Source organism: Schistocerca nitens, chromosome 8, assembly GCF_023898315.1.
Source record: "Schistocerca nitens isolate TAMUIC-IGC-003100 chromosome 8, iqSchNite1.1, whole genome shotgun sequence".
NCBI lineage: Eukaryota > Metazoa > Arthropoda > Insecta > Orthoptera > Acrididae > Schistocerca > Schistocerca nitens.
Window position 1 is genome coordinate 263,717,266 of NC_064621.1, and position 23,262 is coordinate 263,740,527.

At 38.1% G+C, this 23,262-nt stretch overlaps 1 protein-coding gene across 1 annotated transcript in view; it reads right to left on the minus strand.

Annotated features, from left to right (window-relative positions):
* LOC126198964 (protein FAM114A2) overlaps positions 1–23,262 on the minus strand; it is an 82,795-nt gene that overhangs the window by 54,408 nt on the left and 5,125 nt on the right. The window contains exons 2-4 of the mRNA XM_049935615.1: positions 17,785–18,633; positions 8,075–8,324; positions 4,012–4,256 (exon numbers count right to left, since the gene is read on the minus strand). Of these exons, the coding sequence (XP_049791572.1) occupies positions 4,012–4,256; positions 8,075–8,324; positions 17,785–18,615 (1,326 nt within the window). The 5' untranslated portion in view covers positions 18,616–18,633. The remainder of the gene's footprint in view (positions 1–4,011; positions 4,257–8,074; positions 8,325–17,784; positions 18,634–23,262) is intronic.

The following is a 23,262-nucleotide window of genomic DNA, read 5'->3' on the forward strand; positions in this document are numbered from 1 at the left end:
CTCACTTAGACAATGAAATTATTCCAGTATGAGAGACACAGAAAATTTATGGGCAGAGTTTAAACAGACTGTAAATAGTGGTCTGGAGAAAGTATGTGCCTAATATGTGGATTAAGGACAGAAAAGACCCACAGTGGGTGAAATTCGAAAAGGGCTGAGGAAGCAAAGGCTGTTACACTCTCAGTTCGAAAGAAACATACAAATGATGACATGCAAATGTTAGTAGAGACTTATGCATCTGTAAAAATATCTATGCTCAAAGCATAGGCCACAACTGCCACCATCATACATTAGGAAAAGATCTGGCCAAGAATCCATGGAAATTCTGGTCCCCTGTAAAATCACTAAGCAGCTCTAAGGCTTCCATCCCATCACTTGTTGACCTCTCTGGTGTGGCAGTAGAAGATAACAAAGGGAGAGCAGAAGTTTTAAATTTTATGTTTAAGAAATTGTTCATGAAGGAGAATCGTACAAACATACTGTTGTTTGACCATCACACAAACTTGCGTATGGACGACATAGTAACAGGCCCTCCTAGCATAGAGAAATGACCAAAAGAGTTGAAAACAAATAAGTTGTCAGGTCTGAATGGAGTACCAATTCAATTTTGTACTCTATGGCATTGGTCCATTACTTAGCTTGCACTTATCACGAATTGCTTGCCCAGAACAAAGTCCCAATTGACTTAAGAAAAAGTGCAGGCTTCTCATGTGTATAAGAAGGATAAAAGAAATAAGCTGCAAAATTATAGACCTATCCTTAATACTGGTTTGCTGCAGAATTCTTGAACATGGTCGAATATAATCAATTTTGTTGAGACTGAAAAGCTTCTGTCCACGAATCAGCACAGTTTTAGAAAGCATCACTTGTGTGAAACTCAGTTTGCCTTTTCTCACATGATACACTGGAAACTATGAATGGAGGGCACCAGGCAGAGTCCATACTTCTAGGTTTCCAAAAAGCATTTGACACGGTGCCCCACTGCAGACTTAACAATGGTATGAGCATACGGAATAGGGTCCCTGATATGTGAGTGGCTCGAAGACTTCTTAACCAAGAGAACCTAGTACACTGTCCTTGTCAGCGAGTGTTCATCAGAGACAACGTTATTGTCAGGAATGCTCCAGGGAGGTGTCATGGCTGCTGTTATTTTCTATATACATGAATGATCTGGTCAACAAGGTATGCAGCAATCTGTGATTGTTTGCTAATGATGTACAGGAAGGTGTGATTGTTGAGTGACTGTAGGACACAAAGTGACTTAGACAAAATTTCTAGTTGGTGTAATGTGTGGCAGCTAGCTCTAAATGTAGAAACATAAGTTAATGCAAATGAATAGGAGAAACAAATCCACAATGTTTGAATACAGCATTAGTAGTACCCTGCTTGACAATGCCACACCGTTTAAATACCTGGGCAAAATGTTACAACGCGATATGAAATGCGACGAGCATGCCAGGATTGTGGTAGGGAAGGTGAATGGTTGACTTCAGTTTATTGGGAGAATTTTGCAAAAGTGTGGCTCATCTGTAAAGGCGACCACATACAGGATACTAGTGCAACCTTTTCTTGAGTACTGCTTGATTTTTCGGGATCCACACCAGGTTCAATTCAAGAAAGACATCAAAGCTACTCAGAGGCAGGCTGCTAGATTTTTTACTAGCAGGTTCAAAAACACACAGATAGTATGGAGATACTTCAGGAACTCGTATGGGAATCAATGGAGGGAAGGCGACGTTCTTTTCGAGGAACACTACTGAGAAAATTTAGAGAACAGGAATTTGAAGCTAACTGCAGAACAATTACATTGCTGCCAACATACATTTCATGGAAGGACCATGAAGGTACAATATGAAAATTAGCGTTCATTTGGAGATGTAAACAGCTATTTTTCTCTCATTTTATTTGCAAGTGGAACAGGAAAGGAAATGACAGGTAGTGGTACAGACAACGCTTTGCCACACACTGTACGGTGGCTTTCAGAGTATGTATGTAGGTGTAGATATAGATGTAGATGCTGCCCTCTGAGCCATTAGCTACCCAACTCTAACCTCTCTTCCTACTTCTTATCTCTCTCACCTACCCAATCACCCAACCCAACAAAATCTCCAACCCTAGCCTAGTCCACCTGCTTAACTGCAATTCCAGAATTGCAGCCTAGCTGGCACAATGTAGGTGAACAAAGGGCAGTGTATTTTTTATGAAAGCTAGTAAGTTTTCATTCTCTTTTGTGGGTGTACAATGGTTCTGCTATTCAGTGAGTGGTCTCCTTTACTCCTAAATTACTTAGATTAAAGTTTATGTAGTGTAGTAAGCAATATTCAAATAGGTTACAATTGCAATGGCAAAATGTATATTGCTTAGGATACGTTACTCTTAACTGGGAAAGAAACACGTAGAATCAAACACTGGAAAGTCTGGTTGGAATATCAACACTGTTGGAAAAGATAAAGTGCTACTTACTGTAAAGATGACACATTAAGTTACACACGGGCACAATTAAAAGACACCTACACATAAGCTTTCATCCACAGTCTTCATTAGAAAAAGAAAGAGAAACACGCACCATTCATTCACAAAGCAAGCACACCTTACATACACGACTGCCAACTCTGGCAGATCAGACCAGAATTTCTGAGCTGCCCGAGTTGCAGAGTTTTGTTTATAATAAAAAATGTACAAACATATGTATCCAGTTTGTAGAATGACCACAGAATATGCTTTGTAAATAAAAGTGAAACATGTCTGATGTAAAATTCTCTTTAATTAATTACACTAAGCTTAAGACGGAGAAACCAATAATAATTGATTCTAACAACTGCTTTGGAAGATAGACATGCAAACAAACCTATCAATATATTTCAGTTAAGTAGCTGTCCCATGGAACACCTCAATTGTGAGAACCTGAAGATAGGAGCACTTATATTACTAAACGAGCACCCTGGTTCACAGTACCAATTGCAGGTTGCCCAAAAAAAAATCTGCTTTTCAATACTTTGCATAATTATTGACCAAATTTAAAATGCTGTCATAATCTACCCATTAAGAGGTATAATCTTACATTAAAGCTTTAACACAATAAGATAAGTATTACAGATAGAAACTGTGTGTATGTCTTGAGGCAGAGTCCCTCACCGCCTGCAAATATCCTGAGTATATTCATCCTTTATTCGAGAATGAAATCACCCAGTGACTTGCAATAAACTTTACATACAATTTCAAACCTTTACAATTCTTTTTTTCACTTACTTCCCAACAAAATGACGACAGGGGTAAAGTATCAATACAACATTTTCACTGTTCATGTAATCAAACTGCTGCTCTCAGGAATCACATTTTAATTTATTACTACTACTAACTCTATTTGCAACACATTTTGCAGACGGTATCCAAATACACCAGTGAATGCATCAGCAAAATTATACAATGGTTCAGCACATAGTTCACGATATGGAATGTCATAAACAGTGAGACGTGTGAAAAATTAGCTTTCAATTCAAGTGGAGCAGAAATTACCTGGACAATAGACATCCAGTGTTTGATAATGAGAGCACCTAGCAACTTCCAACAACTTTAAATATAGTTTTAAACCTTTTCTAAACTTTTTCTCACTTCCAAGCTGAACGCCAAACATTTAACAGATAAAATTATTTGTAAAATAATCAGAAGTCTGAAGCTTTTTCATTCATGGAAGATCAACTGTTCAAAAAATTGGGGGGCGGGGTTACTGGTTTATTCTTGAAACACATACATACACGGTATGAAGAACATGCTTAGTGGCCATATCTCTGTGAATGTCTCATTTTCCCAAATTTACTGCTTACTTCTGTTTTAACAGTGCTTACTTCTGTTTCAACAGTGCTTTTAGAGCACGTCAGAGCTTGTCAAATATGTTACTACGTTAAGGTAATGACTTTGGAGATTATGAACTGTGCTGAATACATCTTTTAGCACTGGTTATTAGAAATCTAATAAGTATACAGAAATCTAAGAAGTAAGTAATAAACTTACCTGTGAGAGGATAATTTTCTCTGAGAAAATCTCTCTCTTTTTTCTCAGACCGGGATCACCCTCTTGTAACACTTCCATTGTCTTTTTTCCTATAGTTTCCAATGTGTCAAGACCACCAGTAATTACTTTGCTTCCTGTGGACTCCACAAGCTTTGTTATTGTGGACACACCAGAAAAGACACGGCTGAAGCCAAACAATCCTGCACCATCTTGTGATTGACTTTCTGTCGATTTTTCCTCTGGAACTGAGAAATGAAGAAACAGTGTGTAAGATAGGGGAAAAATTTATCATTTTTCAGATTTTGTCTATAAAATTTCTTGTTACATTGTGTAATAAACTTTTTCAGGCAGATTTTAGGTGTTTTCTTAAGAGTGTGAATAGCTGGTACTACATAAATGCTACCGCATTCGCAGAGTACGCGATACATGCCACGAACTCTTAAAAGCTACATTGTCTTTATAATGAGGCATAACATATCTTGTACTGGAGGTGGGCTGGGGCACTGGCCTTAGTCCATGTCCCTGCGGTACACATTCTACCTTGCTAGTCACTGCCCCGTAGTATGGAAGTAATGCAGTCAGCTTGGTCTCTTTCATTAATTCATGAGGTGTCTTATCGGTGGCAACTGAAAGCTTTAGCTATCTCTCCTTTGCTGTAACAATTTTCCTTGAATACATCTCAAGTGCAGAAATTCTGACTGTAGATGGGCATCATCAGAAATAATTTTTGTCCTTTGATCTAATGTGTACAGGGTGTTGAAGGCTATGGGCATTTGAGGACCTGTCAGTGTGCATAGATTTACTGTACACTGAGTGACTAACGCTGAGAAGTGTATTAAGCATTCACAATATATTAAACAAAGGAAACTGAACATTGCCTAGAAAACAGACATAAGACACTATTTGAAAAGATGAGAGTCTACGTTCATGTATTATCATTTTGGGATTCTGTTATAAAGGAGGTGGCTGAAATTAGAATAAACAGAAACAATTTTAAAAGAAACCAGGGGTGCACACTGCACACTTAGTGGGGTTTAGTGACAGGCTTTGGATACTGACAAAGTGAAGATGGATGCTTGACACTGGTAGGGATGTGAGAGCGACAGTTTAAAACATGGCACCAGCCCCTTGTGTCCCCTGATGTCACTCGTCCTGCAGCGGTCTGGAGGTGCTATGAGCAGCCCAACTTGACTTCTGTGCACGTGTCACTTCAGCTCTCTGTGGAAGGTTCCAGATACTGCTACTGCATTTACACATGGTTCAGTCACATTAATGTGACCACCTCCTATGTTCAGAGGCAATGTGCAATAACCATTCACAAACTCTAGGTGGCAGGACTAGCAGTGGAGGATATATAAAGCCTGCCAAGGAAGGGGGGGAGGGAGTGGAAAACAGTGCATTCGTGGTCATATTGTGGAAATTGGAGCAATTTATCTGATGTGCAAAAGGGCAAGATCATCAGCTTGTGAGCCAAGGGTTAAACCACTTCCGAAATGGCTAAGTTTGTTAACAGTTAGCATGCTGTTGTTGTTAAAATATACTGTGTGTGACAAAGCGACGCTATCCAACAATGCACCGAGGCAACTGTTGTGCACCAAGGGCCGTAGATGACAAGGGCGAATGATGGCTAAGGAGATAGGTACAGGAAAACAGACATGTAACTGTTGAACAATTGACCACCCACATGAACCAAGGGGGTATGAACAGTGTCTCCTCAATGACCATTCAGTGAATGTTACTGATTATGGGCCTCTGCAACAGGTGCCCAGTTCATGCACCCATGCCGCCTACTGTTCATCAGCGACAAAGGCTCGAATTTGCATGCCAGCACACATGTGGGCATCCAATGAGTGGTGACAGGAGGCCTTTATACATGAATCATGATTTACTCTCCATCGAACTGAAAGTAAACACTTTGCAACATTCGCCAGAAGGGTACATGCCACAGGAGGGAATGTTATGGTCTGGGGAATGTTTTTGTGGCATTCCCTGGGTGATTTCGTCACTGTGGAAGGCACAATGGATCAACACAAGCATGCATCTATCCTTGAGGACCATGTCAACCATTACATGCAGCTTTCTTTTCCTCAGCAGAATGGTATCTACCAATAGAATAATGCAAAGTGCCACACAGTTTGCAGCATATGTGCATCGTTCGAAGAGCACCCCTGGCCACCAAACTCCCCAGATTTACACCCGATTGTGAATCTGTGAGAATACCTTTACTGGGCTGTTTTGTTTGTGAAATGGATCCCCCAGCTGAGAAATCTAATGCAGTTGGCCATGACACTGAGTCAGCCTGGCTTCGTATCCCTGTTGGTACTTTCCAGAACCTCATTGACTCTCTTCCTCAACGTATCACAGCAGTCCACTGTAAAAGATAGTTATTCAGGTTTTTGATAGCAGGTCACATTAACGTGACTGGATGGTGTATAAGTGGAACATTGTGTCATCCCGAAATCAGCACGTGTGCAATGTTTTGAACAATTCTAACAGATGACAGGATCATTGTGAACCATCAAAATGGCATCAATGCAAGACACTCATTACAAGCAGCATGTTGTGTTTGAATTCTTGGTTGTGAAAAAAGAAACCATGGTGAACACCCATGAATTTTTGTGTGTAATGTATGGTCATGATGTAGTTGACTGGATGAAGGCTAAACAGAGTTCTGGCTTGGAACGTGAGAGACAGTGTATATATTTAAAGGCACACTTGGCCAGCCGAAGTGGGTCAACTAGATGGGTGGAGAAGCCAAGCATGCAGCCCAGGCATGCAGAACATGACCGATGGAGACAGCTGAGTGGGGAAAATCCAGAACAAGGGTGAGCAAAGTGGTTCTCTTGCTGGACGCAGTGGCAATATGGAGGCACCAGTGACTTGAAAAGAGAATGAATCATGCTACTCCCACAAAAAATACATAACATGCCTTACAAAAACATGACACACCATAAAAATGGCAATGATGAGATGAGCTCATTATAATTTTAAACCATGTACTTCAAAAGTTATAAATGTTTTAATTATAATAGTTTATAAAATTAATAACAACGGAACCACTGAATCAATTTACTTATGATACGTCATATTAAAGCTGTGACATCTGTTATAACAACAACACATTACTTTTACAATAAGGCACGTACAAAAAAAATTTACAAAATACGAATCAGGCCCACAGGTCACGAGAGTTTGTTCAAGCCTAGATTAAACCATCAGTTACAAGTAATACAATCCAATGCTCATCTTCCAATCAGGTAATAGTCCAGGAAACCTGTTAAATAATTGAAATAGATAGTAATGTATATGGAAACCAGTGAAATAGTTCACATTACTACAGTGCTTTGTCCATGAATTGATAAACTTTTTGTTGGACGCCTTCAGTCCAGATGTTTTCTCAGTTTACTGCCAGTCTTTTGGAACACGATGTTTGACCACAAATGTCACACTGTGCAGTTTCGTTACTTTCGCCTCACACAAAACATCACCACAGATAACAAGATTTCTGTCTTTTATTTATTGTTGACAACCACATGCAACTGCACATAAATCTGAATGTAAAATTTCTGTACCCCATTTTCCTGTATTATAGCAGATTTGTGCTACACATGAGTACAAGACTGCAGTCAAGAATGCACATGTAAACATGTCATGGCTTCTGCAAAGGAATGATGGCACTGTTCATGCAGTGGGGTGATTTTGCACTAAGTAGTCCATCCCAGTTCCAACTGTTATTGAAGGAAGGAAAATGCTCCAGCTGTGAGTCACATCCATACTGGATACAGCTACTGAGTCATGGACATGAAGAAATGTTCTTAATGTGTGTCCCTACTTCTGGTGTTTTCAATGCGAATTCATTTTCTTGTAGATTCTGCAGAGAAGCTCCTCATTTCTTAAAAGTCCACCTAATTTTCTGTAACCTCCGGTACATTTGGGTCTCAAACAGAAAATGCGGGTCTCAAACACTCAGATTCTCTTTTACAATTTTCCCAAAGCTCATTACTATCATTAATTTTTCTTATTAATCCACACCAGTTTTTTGTAACAATTCATATATACTCACCTGACTGTGCACTTTCTGTTTCAGGTTCCTCAGACACAAGAGTTGCACTGCTGCATTTGTTTTGACTCTTCCGCTCACGTTCTGCATCGAGACGGGCTAGCTCTTCTGGGTCTGGAATTCCAATTCCTGTTTCAAGAACATTGCTGAATCCATGAGTGACTTGACTGGTCAGAGTTGAGACACTTTCTGTAGCAGTTGACAAGAGAGAAGAAACACCCCAGTTGCCCCATCCTCCCCATCCACTGCCTTCCTGTAAATAATATTTATTGAAATGTCTGAATTGTATGTAAAAACCTGACACAATTTACTTCTGGGCAATTATCACTCAAAAGAAGAAAGAAGTGCAGAACAATTCCATATAAAATAAGGATGAGCTTTTATCAAGTTTTTTTCTCTTTTCATTGTTAGTGTTTTACACAGGCTGCTCGAATTTTTGCACTCTGTTGGCTATCTCTGTGAATGATCAAGACTGCACATGAAGCCTCTGAATCAAGACATGACTTTTATAATGAATAAATAGAATGAAAGAAAAACTAAATAGAGACATGAACATTATGAGCTATTGGCCGGAACAGTTTTTATGAAAAAGAATACAGGTACTTATCGAAGGCAGAGAGCTAGGAGAATGGGCAGCTCCTGGCTTCCTACAGAGATTGTACAGGATGATTCAAAAGTTTCTGCACAAATAGTAGTAGATGAGAGACGTGATGAAATACAACTAGTTTGGAATACAAACTTATGGTCTTGGAAGTAATTCTGAGCCAGTGAAAGCTTTGGAGTGTTAAGAACAACAAAGAAAATCAATGCACATGCACCGTAAGCTCAACAAAAATAATGTAATGTTTACTTAACAATGGTCTGCATTACAGACGGTGTCCAAAATGGCAACCACTGCATTCAATACAGGTGCAATATCTTTGTAGAAAGTTCTGGCACTCACGTACAATGCCTGATGTACTTGGTAGAGTGTGCCAGAATTTTTTTACAGAGATGTTATGCTTGTACAGAATGTGGGAGTCACCATTTTGATTGCCCTCTATAATATACACCATTAATGAGTAAAGAGTAAATTATCTTTACTGAGCTTAAGGTGCATGTGCACAGAGTTTCATTGTTGTTCTTCACACTCCAAAGCTTCCAGTGGCTCATGATTACTTCTAAGACAGTAAGTTCCAATTCCAAAGCAGTTCTATTTTGGCTCCTCTAACAATTCATTCAGTCTGTGCAGAACCTTTTGAATCACCCTGAATAAAAGTTAAAGAATTTTATTTTAGTTTCTTTTCTTTTCAGAGGGAAATGCACCGAGCTTAAAGAAGAAAATCAAAGCTTTTGAATCCTCAAATAGGTACTCGTAAAATGTTTAGGTAGTGCCAACTCAACTTTTGTTAATTTACCTTATGTTGTATTAAACTACCGCATATACTACAATAAAGCATATCCTAGCTGTTTGAAATATTAGCTGCTTCCTTGGGGACGAAAGAGTGATAGACTGGGAAAGTTCGGAAAGGAGAATGACAGGGACCTATCTGTGGTGAGCACAGGATTAGGATTACTAGGCAGAGGCAGAAGGTGTATACAGGCAATATTTGGTTGCAGAGCTTGCTATACACTATGATAGCTGTGACCTCGGTGCCTGTTTCACCACACAAGTCACATGGATTCTTCCCCCAGACACCAATTTCTCAGAACTCCGCAGGTAGGAACTGGTGTTACAATATGATGTTGGTTCTTGTTACCCACCTGGCCTTAATTTACATTAATTTCCTCACTCTCAAAATTTCTTCACAGTAACTATTCCTTTCCTCATTCCCTTTTACTTTTCTATATCTTCCTGACTTATCTATCCCTCCCCCCTCCTTCTATCACACACAAGGCACTTAGCTTTCTGCTCTTATTAACTTGACTGTAATCTCTGTTTTGCATATTATTCACCTTTAAGATCTTAGATTTCCAAATATCGTCCGGTGCAGTCCCCAACAATCTCTCTTTCCTTCTCATCCCGCCCAGTAAGTCTCCCGTGACCTGGGATTCCAGGTGGCTTCTCTGAACTCTCCCCATTTCCTAAACCTCACAAATCCTCCTCCTTCCCCTTCAACACTTCTGCCAAAAGAAGGAGCCACTGTCTCTGAAAGCTTGCAAATTTTAAATACCTTTATATGTATATTTTCACATTACTACTTAGTGAGTATATTTTTTATCTATTCAATTACATTTTGTCATTTGGTGATCTTTATTGTGTGGTCTCGCCTCATGCTCACAACAGGTAAGTCCCTCTCCATCCTGGGATCAAGTAACTAGCCCCCTCTTTTTTAACCCTCTGCAGTCTATTTATTCCTCCTTCCTCCCCAAGGAAGGAGCAAATAGTTTTGAAAGCTACGATATTTTTCTGTATGTGTGTGTGTGTATGTGTGTGTGTGTGTGTGTGTGTGTGTGTGTGCGTGCGCGCGCGCGCGCGCGCGCGCCTGCCTCAGTTTTATTGTTTTACTGAGTGTATTTTTCTTTTGATGTATTATATGCTAATTCTGGTGTGCACTACTGAAACTCTAGTCATGAAGGCAAGGCAAAAAGTAAGGTGTACACGAATGAAATGTATTTTTTGAGAAGTCAGGTAGAGGTAACAAAAATGGAAAAGATGAGAAATGAAAGTGTTAGAGGATAATGTGTGAGCAATCCCTGCAATGTATGACTGGGAAAAAGATGACACAGCAAGAGTGGTTGAAGAGAATTGTTCAGAAAAAGATGCTTTGAAAAATGTGCGAGACGAAGGTGGAAACAGAGATGTGTTGAGAACAGCACAGAAATGCTGCGTTCTACGTAGACTTGGCCAATGGTGAGAAACTAACAAAATGCTGATGAATCAAACATACTAAATGACATAACTGAAAAGGCATGTAATGGGTTCTCAGCAATGTTTACTACTATTCTTGATTAAAAGTTTTTCTCATGGCACATTTAGTTGTGAAGTTTATAGCAGATGAGAAGAAGACCATTTAAAAGCTTAACAACTTGTATCAGAGGAGCTTTGTGTAAGGGCGAGGTATCTTTTTCCTTACAATCTAGGGATACAAAGTGCATTTCATACTGTTGAGATCTGCAGGTTATGCTCGTTAGAAAAGTGACAACAGGAGATATATTGAGAAAAGATTAATTAATGATGACAGCATTAAGGTCTTTAATCTAATGTTAAAAAATGTAAACTGAGACATGGAAAGCAATAGTTCTGTAGATATAAAATTCAACAAGTTCTTGTCAAATTATAAATACTGCTATGATATTTCATTCCCTCTGAAGACAGGGAAAATAAACAAAAAAACAAATTCATGGATAAAAAGTGAAATCAAAGAGTCATCAGAAAGTCTTAGAATGTTATGTAAGTGGGCAAAGCAAAATACTATCTTGAAACCATATGTTAAGTGTTATAGGAAAAAGCACAGGGAAGTTGCTGCAGAAAGGAAGCACAATGATTCATGTATCAAAAAGGGTAACAACAAATTGAAATCTATGTAGAAAGTTATTAATAATCATACAGGCAAACATGAAAGAGCAAGTAATAAAATAACTATAAAACACAAAAATGAAATTGTAGATGATCCAATTCTAATAGCTAATATATTTAATGTTCATTATATTAATGTAGCCCAAAACCTGATCACCACTAAATATAATCCAAAGACAAAGGTTACAACTCCAATAAATGAAAGGACAATGTACCTACAGCCCGTAACACCCAAGAAGTACAAACGGCTATCAGCAAACTAAAGAGTAAAATGGCCTGTGGATTTGATGGTATCCCTGACAAAATTACTAAATATAGTATCGATAATGTTCTCTCTCAATTTGTGGACATAATCAATGACTCCTTTGAAACAGATGTGTTTTCAAGTAAACTTAAGTAGTCAACAGTAATACCAGTTTATAAAAGTGGTGACAAGTTTGACATCAAAAATTTCAGACCTCTTATCATTATCATCTGTATTTTCAAAAATAATTGAAACAATAATGTATGACAGGTTGCTAGACTTCCTAAACAAAAAGAAAATTCTTGTAAATGCACAGAATGGTTAATCTACACACACAGCTTTCTTCAGTTTCCTAAAATGTTGTTTACAAAGCTGTTGAGGACAAGGCACTGATCTGTGGGCTGTTTTTGGACCTTTCCAAAGCATTTGCTCTTATAAATCATAATCTACTGCTGTTAAAACTGTATAATTATGGTGTCCGTGGTATTTCCTACAAGTGGTTCAAGTCATATTTAACTGATATGAAACAATGAGTACAAATTTCTCAGGACGGAAATGTGTACCATTCTGAATATTAAAAAGTTAATTATGGGGTGCCCCAGGGATTGGTATTGGGAACATTGATTTTTATTAATGACCTACCTCAACAGTTGTCAACAGCTGATCCCATATTATTTGCTGATGATACCAGCTTCATTATAAAAGGGAAGAATGATTATGAGATGCAGTAAAAAATTGACAATACAGCAGAAGTGGCAGAAAAATGGTTTAAAGATGACTGTCTAGTTTTCAATGACAAGAAAACTGTGTGGATGAACTTTAACCATATAAGGAACAAAAATAGGACCAATATAAAATTCACATTATCGAATAGCCAAATTCAGCAAAAGAATCACACAAAATTTATAGGATTATGGGTGGATGAGCATCTAAGATGGGAAAAACATGTAGAAATGCTTAACAAAAAATTAAGCAAGTACTGTTACATATTAAGAGTGCTTAAAGATTCCTGCAATACCAAAACAGTTTTAAGTGCTTATTACGGATACATGCATAGTCTACGAAGTATGGAATAGTGTTCTGGGAAAATATCCCTTATACAAAGCAGTCTTTTAAGCTCCAAAAGAATGCTTTAAGATTAATAAGTGATGTTGCTTACAGAACATAATGTAGAGGTATCTTTAAGGAATTAAAAATCATGACTTTACCCTCTATACTTATATTTGAAAGCATCAAGTTTCAGCTTTGAATAGTGAGATCCACCATTATCAAACCAGGAACAGGGATGACTATGATAGGGATTTGCACAGAAAATCAATATATCAGGACAGTGCTGTTTTGCAAACCAAAAGTTCTGTACAGTGCATTGCCAGATAGCATAAAAACAGTACTACATTCAAAAAAAGAACTAAAAAATCTACTAATAAACAACAGCTTCTACAGCATTAACAAATACCTGGAATTTTGCTCAAATCTGTAGGTCTACTTCACAACACTCTAAACAAAAATTCATAATTCTCAACCATTCCTAGATAAAACCAAACTTCTTTCATCCATGTATGTATGTATGTAAGTAATTATGCACCTAGGTTTTTTGCTGCATGTTACTAAGCCTAGTTAACTAAAGTACTGCTATTTAATAGTTTTAGTAAATCAACTAAGGGGTTACACAAGCTTGCTTTCTATCTGTATGTATGTAAGCAGAATAATGTTTTTGTTATAAAGATGTGTTGATACTAATGATAAGATTTTGTACATGATGTAAATATGTAATATTTTATACTGTTCTGTTCTTTGACAAGTCCAGTATCATGAATGTGATAATGTGGGTGCTAAATAAATAAATAAATAAATAAATAAATAAATGCTTCTGATCTGACATGTTTTTCTGCAAACACAAATAATTTTTTTCATTTTAGCATTTCTCACATTCATACTGAAGAGTTGAGTTCCTGAATATGTTTTTGTTGGAGCTGAAGCAAATAATGGTATGATGAATTTAATTCCATTTGCCTTCATACTTTGAGTTCTCTCATTTTTAGTCCTCCGTGAAACACCGTGTAGTTGTTCCAGGCATAGTCACTTTTGGCCTGACTAAAGTAAATATCTATATTACTAGATGACTATATCAGAACCTGGTACCAATTGCAAGCTACCTATCTAACAGCTTCCGCGGCCAACAATAATTTGATCAGTATTTCATATAATTATTGACTACATTCGGAAAATTAAAATGCTGCTATATCCAGTAATTGAGAGGTATAACCTTATATTAAAAGATTAACACAGTAAGTCAAGTATTACAGTTAGAAACTGTGCATTTGCCTTGAAGCAGCATAACTGATGGCATGTGAGTACTCTCACTTTTTACATCCAATATTTGAGAGTGAGAGCACTTAACTTCCAACAAACTTTACACATAATTTCAAACTTTTATGAAACTACTTCTTGCTGAAACCCCCGCAAAACAATAAAAGGAAAAAAGTTTACCAGTTACTATATTTTTTGCTGTCCATGTGATCAAACTTAAGCATCCGGCATGACTTTTAAATTATTACTTCTGCATTACTGACTTTATCTGCAACACAGTTTGTAGACAATATCCACAGATACTACTGAATGTACCTGCAAAATTTTATCATTGTATGACACATGGATCAGGAGGTATGATATCATAAAAACTGAAATGTGTGATTAACCAGCTTTTGCTTAAAATGGAGTGCAGATTACCCAAACTTCATTTCTCCAGTGTTTTGTAATAAGAGCACTTAGCATCTTCCAACAAACTGCAAGCATGATTTCAAACCTTTTCTAGACCTTTGCTCACTTACTTGTTCACAGTAAAATATTTAAAACATTAAGTAATTTGTAAAGTAATCAGATGTCTGAAGCTCTTTCATACATGTGAGTTTGATTCTTTAAAGGACTGGGGGTTTACTGGCAATTTCTCTAAGAGTGCGACATCTGAAACAAACTAATATTTGAGTGTGTACTAATTTGGTATTCCCAAAATAAAAGCATTTAAGAGTGCACACTGGATTGTGCACGCAAACTTTTATGTAACTGCCACAACATAATCCAGTAATCTAACGTACTATCACAAAGTCACAAATGCAGCAGATTTCACAAATCTATCAGCAACTCTTTTTATGAAGTTTTATTGTTAGCAATCTTTCTTCCTCATTCCCTTGTCATTTTCTGCTACATATATTTCTGTTAAACAGCCAGAAAGAGATAAAAATATTTTTTGTGGTTTCTCTTGTCAAGTTTATGTCAAAAATAGCAGTCTTATGTAAGAATTACCTTTTAGGAAGTAACAAACTGTTACAAAATAGTCTTCAGCAAGACTTCTTTTATTTTCCATTGCTTTTTTTATGAGTCATTATATGTAGCTGAAACCTGAAAAAGTGACTACAGTGATATAGTATGACAACTATAGAGTCTGATTTAGTTTTTGACATTTCTTATATTTTGAAACAGAGTGATTCAGCTGAGCTGTTCATCTCAGATAATCATAATTCTGTTTTCACCTAAATGATTTGTGAAAAAGTGCTCACTCAATGATGCATAGTATCTCTTCATAGTTATATTAATTAAAGAGATATCAATATTACCTTCCCTTTTGCAAACAGAAATACAGTAATTTATGCTGCTAGTACAGCAGTTCTGAAAAGAGATGAATTCAATGGTGTATCATTTTACAAAATCTAATTAGTAGTTGTAGAGAAACTGTGATATTTAGAACTTACGATATATTTGTTCTGAATATGAGACTTATTGCTGTCTTCTGGAGAATGTCATGTTGTTATATGGAAGTGACGTGTCAAGCGGATGCGGCACTCCATCTTGATGCATCTAGGACAGTCTACTTACAAAAGTGGAATAGTGGAGAAAAGTTTATTTTAAAACTGATATTAATCAGACTTGGCTACATGTGATTAGCCTGACACACAAACTGTAAGACATAGGATATGTTATACAAGGATGATTTTCCTATTAAATACGGTAATAGTTCTGCTCTTGTATCTGCCAGAGCCTTGAAACAAAGACGCACGTCAAAAATGGAATGGATTTCTGAACCAGGGAATAGAAATTTAAAAATTATTTAACAATTTTGGTCATTTTATGTTCCACAGCTGATGCATGTTAATGTTATAAGAACCATCATAGCTGTACTTTGGTACATTTGTTACATCATAACCAGTTTCACTCAATAATAATCATCAGATGACACATACAAGAGCCTTCCAAACAACTTGTCAGAAACAACTGTGCAGATATCATGGAAGTCTATTCATCTAACTCAACTTGAGGAGTTACTGACTTTATCTGCAACACAGTTTGTAGACAATATCCACAGATACTACTGAATGTACCTGCAAAATTTTATCATTGTATGACACATGGATCAGGAGGAATAGAAATTTAAAAATTATTTAACAATTTTGGTCATTTTATGTTCCACAGCTGATGCATGTTAATGTTATAAGAACCATCATAGCTGTACCCCTCTTTCCTGATGAGGCAACAGTTTGTTGCGAAAGCTTGAATTTTGTGTGTATATTTGTGTTTGTTTGTGTGTCTATCGACCTGCCAGCGCTTTTGTTTGGTAAGTCTCATCATCTTTTTTTTTAGATATATTTTTTCCACGTGGAATGTTTCCCCCTGTTATATTCAACTTGAAGAGACATAGTTGAAAGTGTTAAAGCAGATACAACCTCCGCTCAACACCTGGCAGAAGGACAGCGAGCAATGAGTGCAGGGAACAAACAGTTCTGTGATTGTTAAATAACAACTTCGAGTAGTGAGTTTAACATCAAGACACACACTTACACTGCAAAATTACACTAGCAAAAGTAACACAGAGGAAATTACAAATGAATATGGTCGTAAACACTTACTTAAAATACATTTATGTCATCAAGTGTTTAAAATTCACACTATCCACTGCAGTCAACAGGGCAAGGACTTCTGGACAGACTGATGAGATTCCTTTGACATTACTGCACATTCTGCACCAATAAAATGTTTTCAATCCTCCTGGGTCATCAGAACTTGTTTATAGAGTTCATCTTTGAGTTTACGCAACAGAAAAAAGTCCAGTGGCATCAAATCAGGCAAATGTAGAAGCCAATTGATAATGCCTTCACATCTTATTCAGCAAATGGGAAAGAGTGGGGTGAGCACAATCCTAGTCAGAAGCAAACAGTGAACCAGCACCCCATTGTGCTGCCACTACATACAACTTATTTCAACTGATACCTCCTCTGGGAGAGTCAGTTGCACTTTGGTAAGAAATGTCATTTTGTTTGACAACCTCTGTCTCGGTATCTTTGTGTGTACAATTTATGTTTTGTCCATATTCTCCATAAAGTAGCAGCTTACCTAGTTTCTCTTTGTTTGTGTAAGACATTTATTTTTTCAAACTAATCAGCAAAGAAGGCATGTGAACAACAGACGGAATGAAAGCTAAACTTTCTCTGAGCCTCTTTTATACCAGTACTGCGGCTATGAAACACTGCTTTTTCTTATCCGACATTACAGTTTTCATTACTTGGGTATGAATTCATGAACTTTGTATAAGACAGCAATCAGTTTCAAGTTCAAAAAATAATAATCAGCTCTAAATACTGTAATTGCTCCAAAACTAATAATCAGATTTTGAAAGGTGAAACACCACTGAATTCACCTCTTACAACTATGATACTAACAGCAGAAATTACTATAGCTTCCTAACAAAAGTAAAGTAAATCATAATATCTCTGACTGGTATACCTATGAAATGAGACTATACTTCACATACTTTCTCATAATTAATATATTTAGGTTTCTTTCAATGTGTATATTTCTTCAGTGGACAAATCAATATAAGTACAATTTACTACAACTTATGAACTTTCATACTGACAGACGAAACTCTGCTCATTAAATTCAACAATGCAGCAAACAAATAAAACACTGATGCCATACCTTCGCATGGGTTGTTTCCGTAAGTTTCTCCAGGGCAGAGCTAATTTTCTCTTCATTTTTTTCAGATTGCATTCCTGTTGAAACTGTGGTGTCCGGATCTGTACTTATTGGTTCTAATAATTTTTCTGATTCTCTTGTGTTTGTCAGGCTATCACTCTGTACGCTTTCCTTGTACTGATTACTGCAGGCAACAGAGTCACTACTAGTTCCACTGTCAGAGATAGGTGTCGCAGACTTTGATGTGATTTTTGTTCCTAACTTTTTTATTGAACTTTTTGGTTTTGTCTCTCTTGTTTGCATTTTTTTCTTTTCATGTTTTCTAGAACTGCTGTTGCTTCTAACACTATCTGCATCAGCTTTGATCTGAGCATCACTTGTGTTAACTTCTGAGGGCACAGAAATGTCCTTTGATGTTGTATTTGTTTCAAGGAGCTCATTTTCAATTGGCACTGCTGTCACAGGATCTTGTTTTGGTTTACTGTCACCTTTAAGCGTTCTTACACTATCACCACCTCCATCACTATCACTGCTATCACTTTTGTCACCAACACTAAAACCTTTGGAGTCATCTTTCACCTGAACTAAAGTTTCACTAATTTCTAGAGACTTCAAACCGTCCTCCAATTTTTTATCATCTTCAATGACCTGTGATCTCTCAGATTTTTCTATTTCCTTAGCAACAAGACCATCCCCACCAGCCTTTAGGCTGTTCAAAACTTCACAATTGTCTCTGGGAGTTTTCTTATGTGATGCAGCAGACACACGAGAGTCAATATCAAAATCAAAATCCTCATCAGCACTTTCAAATGCTTCACTGTCAGAAGTAGCCATCCTTTGAAAATTTATTCCCTGCAACATGTTTAGATTAAATATTAGTTCGCAATATATAGGCATAGGAAAAAAAAAAATTACACATGAGAATGATATCTTGTCTACAGAGGTTTACTTCATTCCATTTCAACAAACAGCCCACCATTTTTTTTTTTTTTAAACTGCTCACCATAAGTGTCCACAATGAGACTCCAACATTTTAATATCCTATATCTTTCTCATTTCAGATGATGGACCTGTGAATCCTGAAGGGGCAGACAGAGCAACTCAACAAGTTTGTGGTGTGCAAATTTGATACGCTAAGTGGTTGTAGTGGAGTTGCAATCAATTGTTTTTAGCAAAATGAAGGATATGAAGGAGCATGCACAAGTGGTCTGGTGGTATGCAGAGACAAAATCGGCAACCCAAGTGCAAAGAAACTTTCGTCGCGTTTACAACAAAGCGCCCCGTCGTTCAAGACAAAGTCCACAGAAGTCAGTGTGACAGGCAGCATGAGAACTTCGTATGAAACACTCAACTGTGCACAAAGTGCTTCATCAGAGATTACGTTTGCACGCATATAAAGTGCAGGTTGTGCAAGAAATCAAGCCTGATGATCAACCAAAGTGAGAAGAATTTGCATGTGTCATGTTAGATCGCATTGCCGTGAATGAGACATTTTTATCACGCATGATGTTTACTGATGAGGCAACCTTTCACATGTCAGGGGCTGTCAATCATCACAATGTGCTCATCTGGGGGTCCGAAAATTCACATGCACCTAGGGAACACATGCGCGACAGCCGAAAGTTAATGTGTATTGTGGTTTGATGATAAATCGCATTGTTGGGCCATTTTTCTTTCAGGAGCCGACTGTGGATGGAGCCATCTACCTGGACATGTTGGAACAATTTGTCGTGCCACGGATAACAGACCTGCAGCCAAATGTGATGTTTCAACAGGATGGTGCAAAACCCCATTGGAGCCTTGATGTTCGAAAATTTTTAAATGACACATTCCCGCAGCGATGGATTGGCCGTGGAGGTCCAATTCTTTGGCCGCCAAGTTCGCCCGACATAACCCCCCTTGATTTTTTCTTGTGGGGTTATGTGAAAGACCGGGTATATGCTACACCGGTAACGGACCTGCAAGACTTGAAACAGCGCATAAGAATTGTCATCAACTCTGTCACGGAACAGATGCTCCGCTACACATGGCACGAAATTGATTATAGACTTGATATTCTTCGCGGCTACCCGTGGCGCTCATGTTCAAGTGTACTGAACCATCCACCTGTGTATGAAAACTTGAGCTGCTGTATGATTTCCCTGTATTTGTTCGTCAATAAATTGTGTTTCCTCTCAGACTTTATGAGTTCAAATGTTGGAGTCTCATTGTGAACACCCTGTATAATATCCACAACACAAATGTGAAAGCAGTGATGCGGCATGCTCCTCTTGGTGACTCTTGGTTGGCAAAGCACTGTGCATGGTAAACTAACATGGAAAACAGAGAACAAACTTTGGTAACTTTTGTTTTAAGGGAATTAGGCAGTGTCTAATACACATTTCTCTGCCCAACGTTTTTTATCCCAGTGCTAGATACATAGTCAGGGTCAACAAAGACTCAACTAGCAGTTTAAAACTTTCATAAGCAAACTGCTATCAGAGTCCTCACAGCCTCTGATGATACTTCCGTTAAGAGATGAACCACTGCACTCAGAAATACGCCTTGGAGCACGGCCTAAAGGCTGTAAAACAAAGATTGCCAAGGAAGCAAACACTGGCCGTGTAAGATCATTGTGTAAAATCTTTAAACCAGCAATTAAAAACTTTTATATTTCTCACAGCTTCAAAATTCTCCATGTTTTATGACAGATGAACTGTCCTGCAAATATATGGACTGTACAATGATATGCTGAAAAGTAATGTGTGTGAACTTTTTATGGGAAAACCCTTAAAGCTTTTTATATAAAACAAACATTTACATTCTAGCATTTATTCTTCATGTCTACATATTTGCAGCCCTCAGCCACTAGAGGGCTCCAAATTGTAGTGTGTAACATGATGGCATGCAATGAGGGGCAGTCAAATGAAAATCAAACACCCACCACAAAGAGACCATGGAATAGTTCCATTTCATAGTAATAATCACATATATTATGATACTTATTCCACTGGCAGACAAGATTATCAATTTCTGTTTCATAGGATGCAGTCGGCCACTGACGGATCCACAGTTACACACATACTCACACATTCACATCAGACTGAGACCAATGTCTATGCATGTCTCTCTTCAGGTTGCCAAAGATATGAAAATCACATGGTGAAAGACCCAGGCTGTGCAGAGAATGTTGCAGTGTTTCTCAACCAAATCGCTGAACTGTTATCCTCGTCCAATTGATAGCAGGTGGCAGGTATTATTGAGCAACAGGAAAGTTCTGCTTGACAGCATTCTTGCAGCCTGAGAGCAAATGGCATAGTCAACCAGTGGAAATATCCCATATCTCCTCCACCAAATAAATCCAATGCTGTTCACACAAGTTCTGCTAAGGTCTGATGACCACCTCCTTTGACTGCGGGGGTCCTCTGTTCGCCAAGTTCCTCGAGCATGACACCTCTATCAATGCACAGTGCTGTGAAGACACTTTGCAGAACCTGCAGTGTGTCATAAAGCAAAATTCCCAGGAATGATGCCAGATGGAATCACCCTACTGCACAATAACACTTGGCCCCAAATGCCAATTGAGTGAAGACTACACTTCAGCAGTTTGGTTGGGAAATACTGCAACACTCTCAATACAGCTTGGAACTTTCACAAAGTGTTGTTCACATCTTTGGTAATCTGAACAAAAACAGGGATGGACATTGGTTTCAGTCAGAGTGTGTGGGGTTGTGTATCCATCAGCACCCGGCCGCATTCTACAAAACAGGAACTGCTTGTCTTGATTCCCAGTGGAATAAATGTCTTAAAGTATGTAGTGATTACTTGTAAATGGAACCATTACATGATCCCATTGTGGTCGGTACTGGTTTCATTTGACTTCTCCTTACTGAGCGAGGTGGCACAGCGGTTAGCACACAGGACTCGCATTCGAGAGGACAACAGTTCAAACCTGAGTCCAGCCATCCTGATTTAGGTTTTCCGTGATTTCCCTAAACTGCTTCAGGCAAATGGCAGGACGGTTCCTTTGCAAGGGCATGGCCACCTTCTTTCCTCATACTTCTCTAATCCTATGGGACTGATGACCTCGCTGTTTGGTCCCATCCCCTGAATCAACCAACCAACTTCTCCTTACATGTCAGTGAATGAGAAACAGCATGTTGTAATCGAGTTTCAAATTCAAAGCATTTGCCTACACATGGAGCACCATCTCCTTCAGTATGACAATCCCAAGCCAAACATGAGAACTGTGACATCTACAACAATCTGATACCTAGGTACCTCTGCCATCAATCACCCTCCGTATAGTCCCAACTTGGCTCCATCTGATTTTCATCTGCTTCCAAAATGTAAGACAATGACTTTGAGAACTCTATTTTGGAAGTGACAATATGGTGCAAGCAGAGTTGACATGGCTCGGTCAACAAAGTCAAACATTCTACAGTGACAGTACCAACAAACTGGTCTCTTGTTGGAAGAAATGTGTTCATCACCAAGGTGAACAATTTGAGAAATAAATACCTGGATATGAAGAATAAAAATAAGAATGTTAATAACATTTGTTTTATTTAAAAAAGTAAGTGTTTTCACATAAAATGTTCCGAGGCATTATTTTTTGGCACACCCTCGAACAGTGCTTGAAAAAAGTGCTTGTACTGTATATTTTGGCCGAAAGCCCCTTTTGGGAAATTTGGCCCTCTGGTTCGAGTGTCTCTATTTGATGCCACTTAAGTGACTTGCATGTTGATGATAAAAACAACACAACACCCATCCCCTGAGCTGAGAAAATCTCTGACCCAGCTGGGAATTCAACCCAGGACCCTCGCATGTCATTCAGCCATGCTGACCAGTCAGTTACTCAGCTACAGAGGCAGACAACTACTTGGAACATAGTTGCAATTATGTTTCCAGAATTTAAAAAAAGAGAGAGACTGTGCATGAACCCAGACAACCAACACACTTACTTTTCATTCACTTTACTTTTTTTTCCAAGACAATAGCTTAGTGCAGAGTCAACAGTGTGGTCAGTATCCACATCTACATTTGTTGTTTGTTATCATAGTTTTCGGTCCACAGACTGGTTTAATTCAGCTCTCTATTTATACTCTGCAAACCACTGTGAACTGCATGGTAGACGGTATGTCCCATCGCACCAGTTATTAAGGTTTGTTCCCATTCCATTCAGGAAAAATGATTGTTTGAATGAACATTGAACACTAAAATGCCAAACTGAACTGTTTTTTTGTCTCACAATAAAAACATTTGTCTTCATGCCCCACCAACTCTGTCAAATCCACCCACACTTTCCATGTGGGCTCCATTAAATTTCATTACCTGTCTTTGCATAGGAAGACACATGCAGATGGATTTGATGGAGCCAGTTGGGCATGAAGAGACCAGTTTTAAAGTAATACAGAGGCCATTCAGTTCGACATCTAACATCTGTTAACTTTTAGTACTTGAAGATTCTCTTGAATAACTAATCTGAGGATGAGATATTGC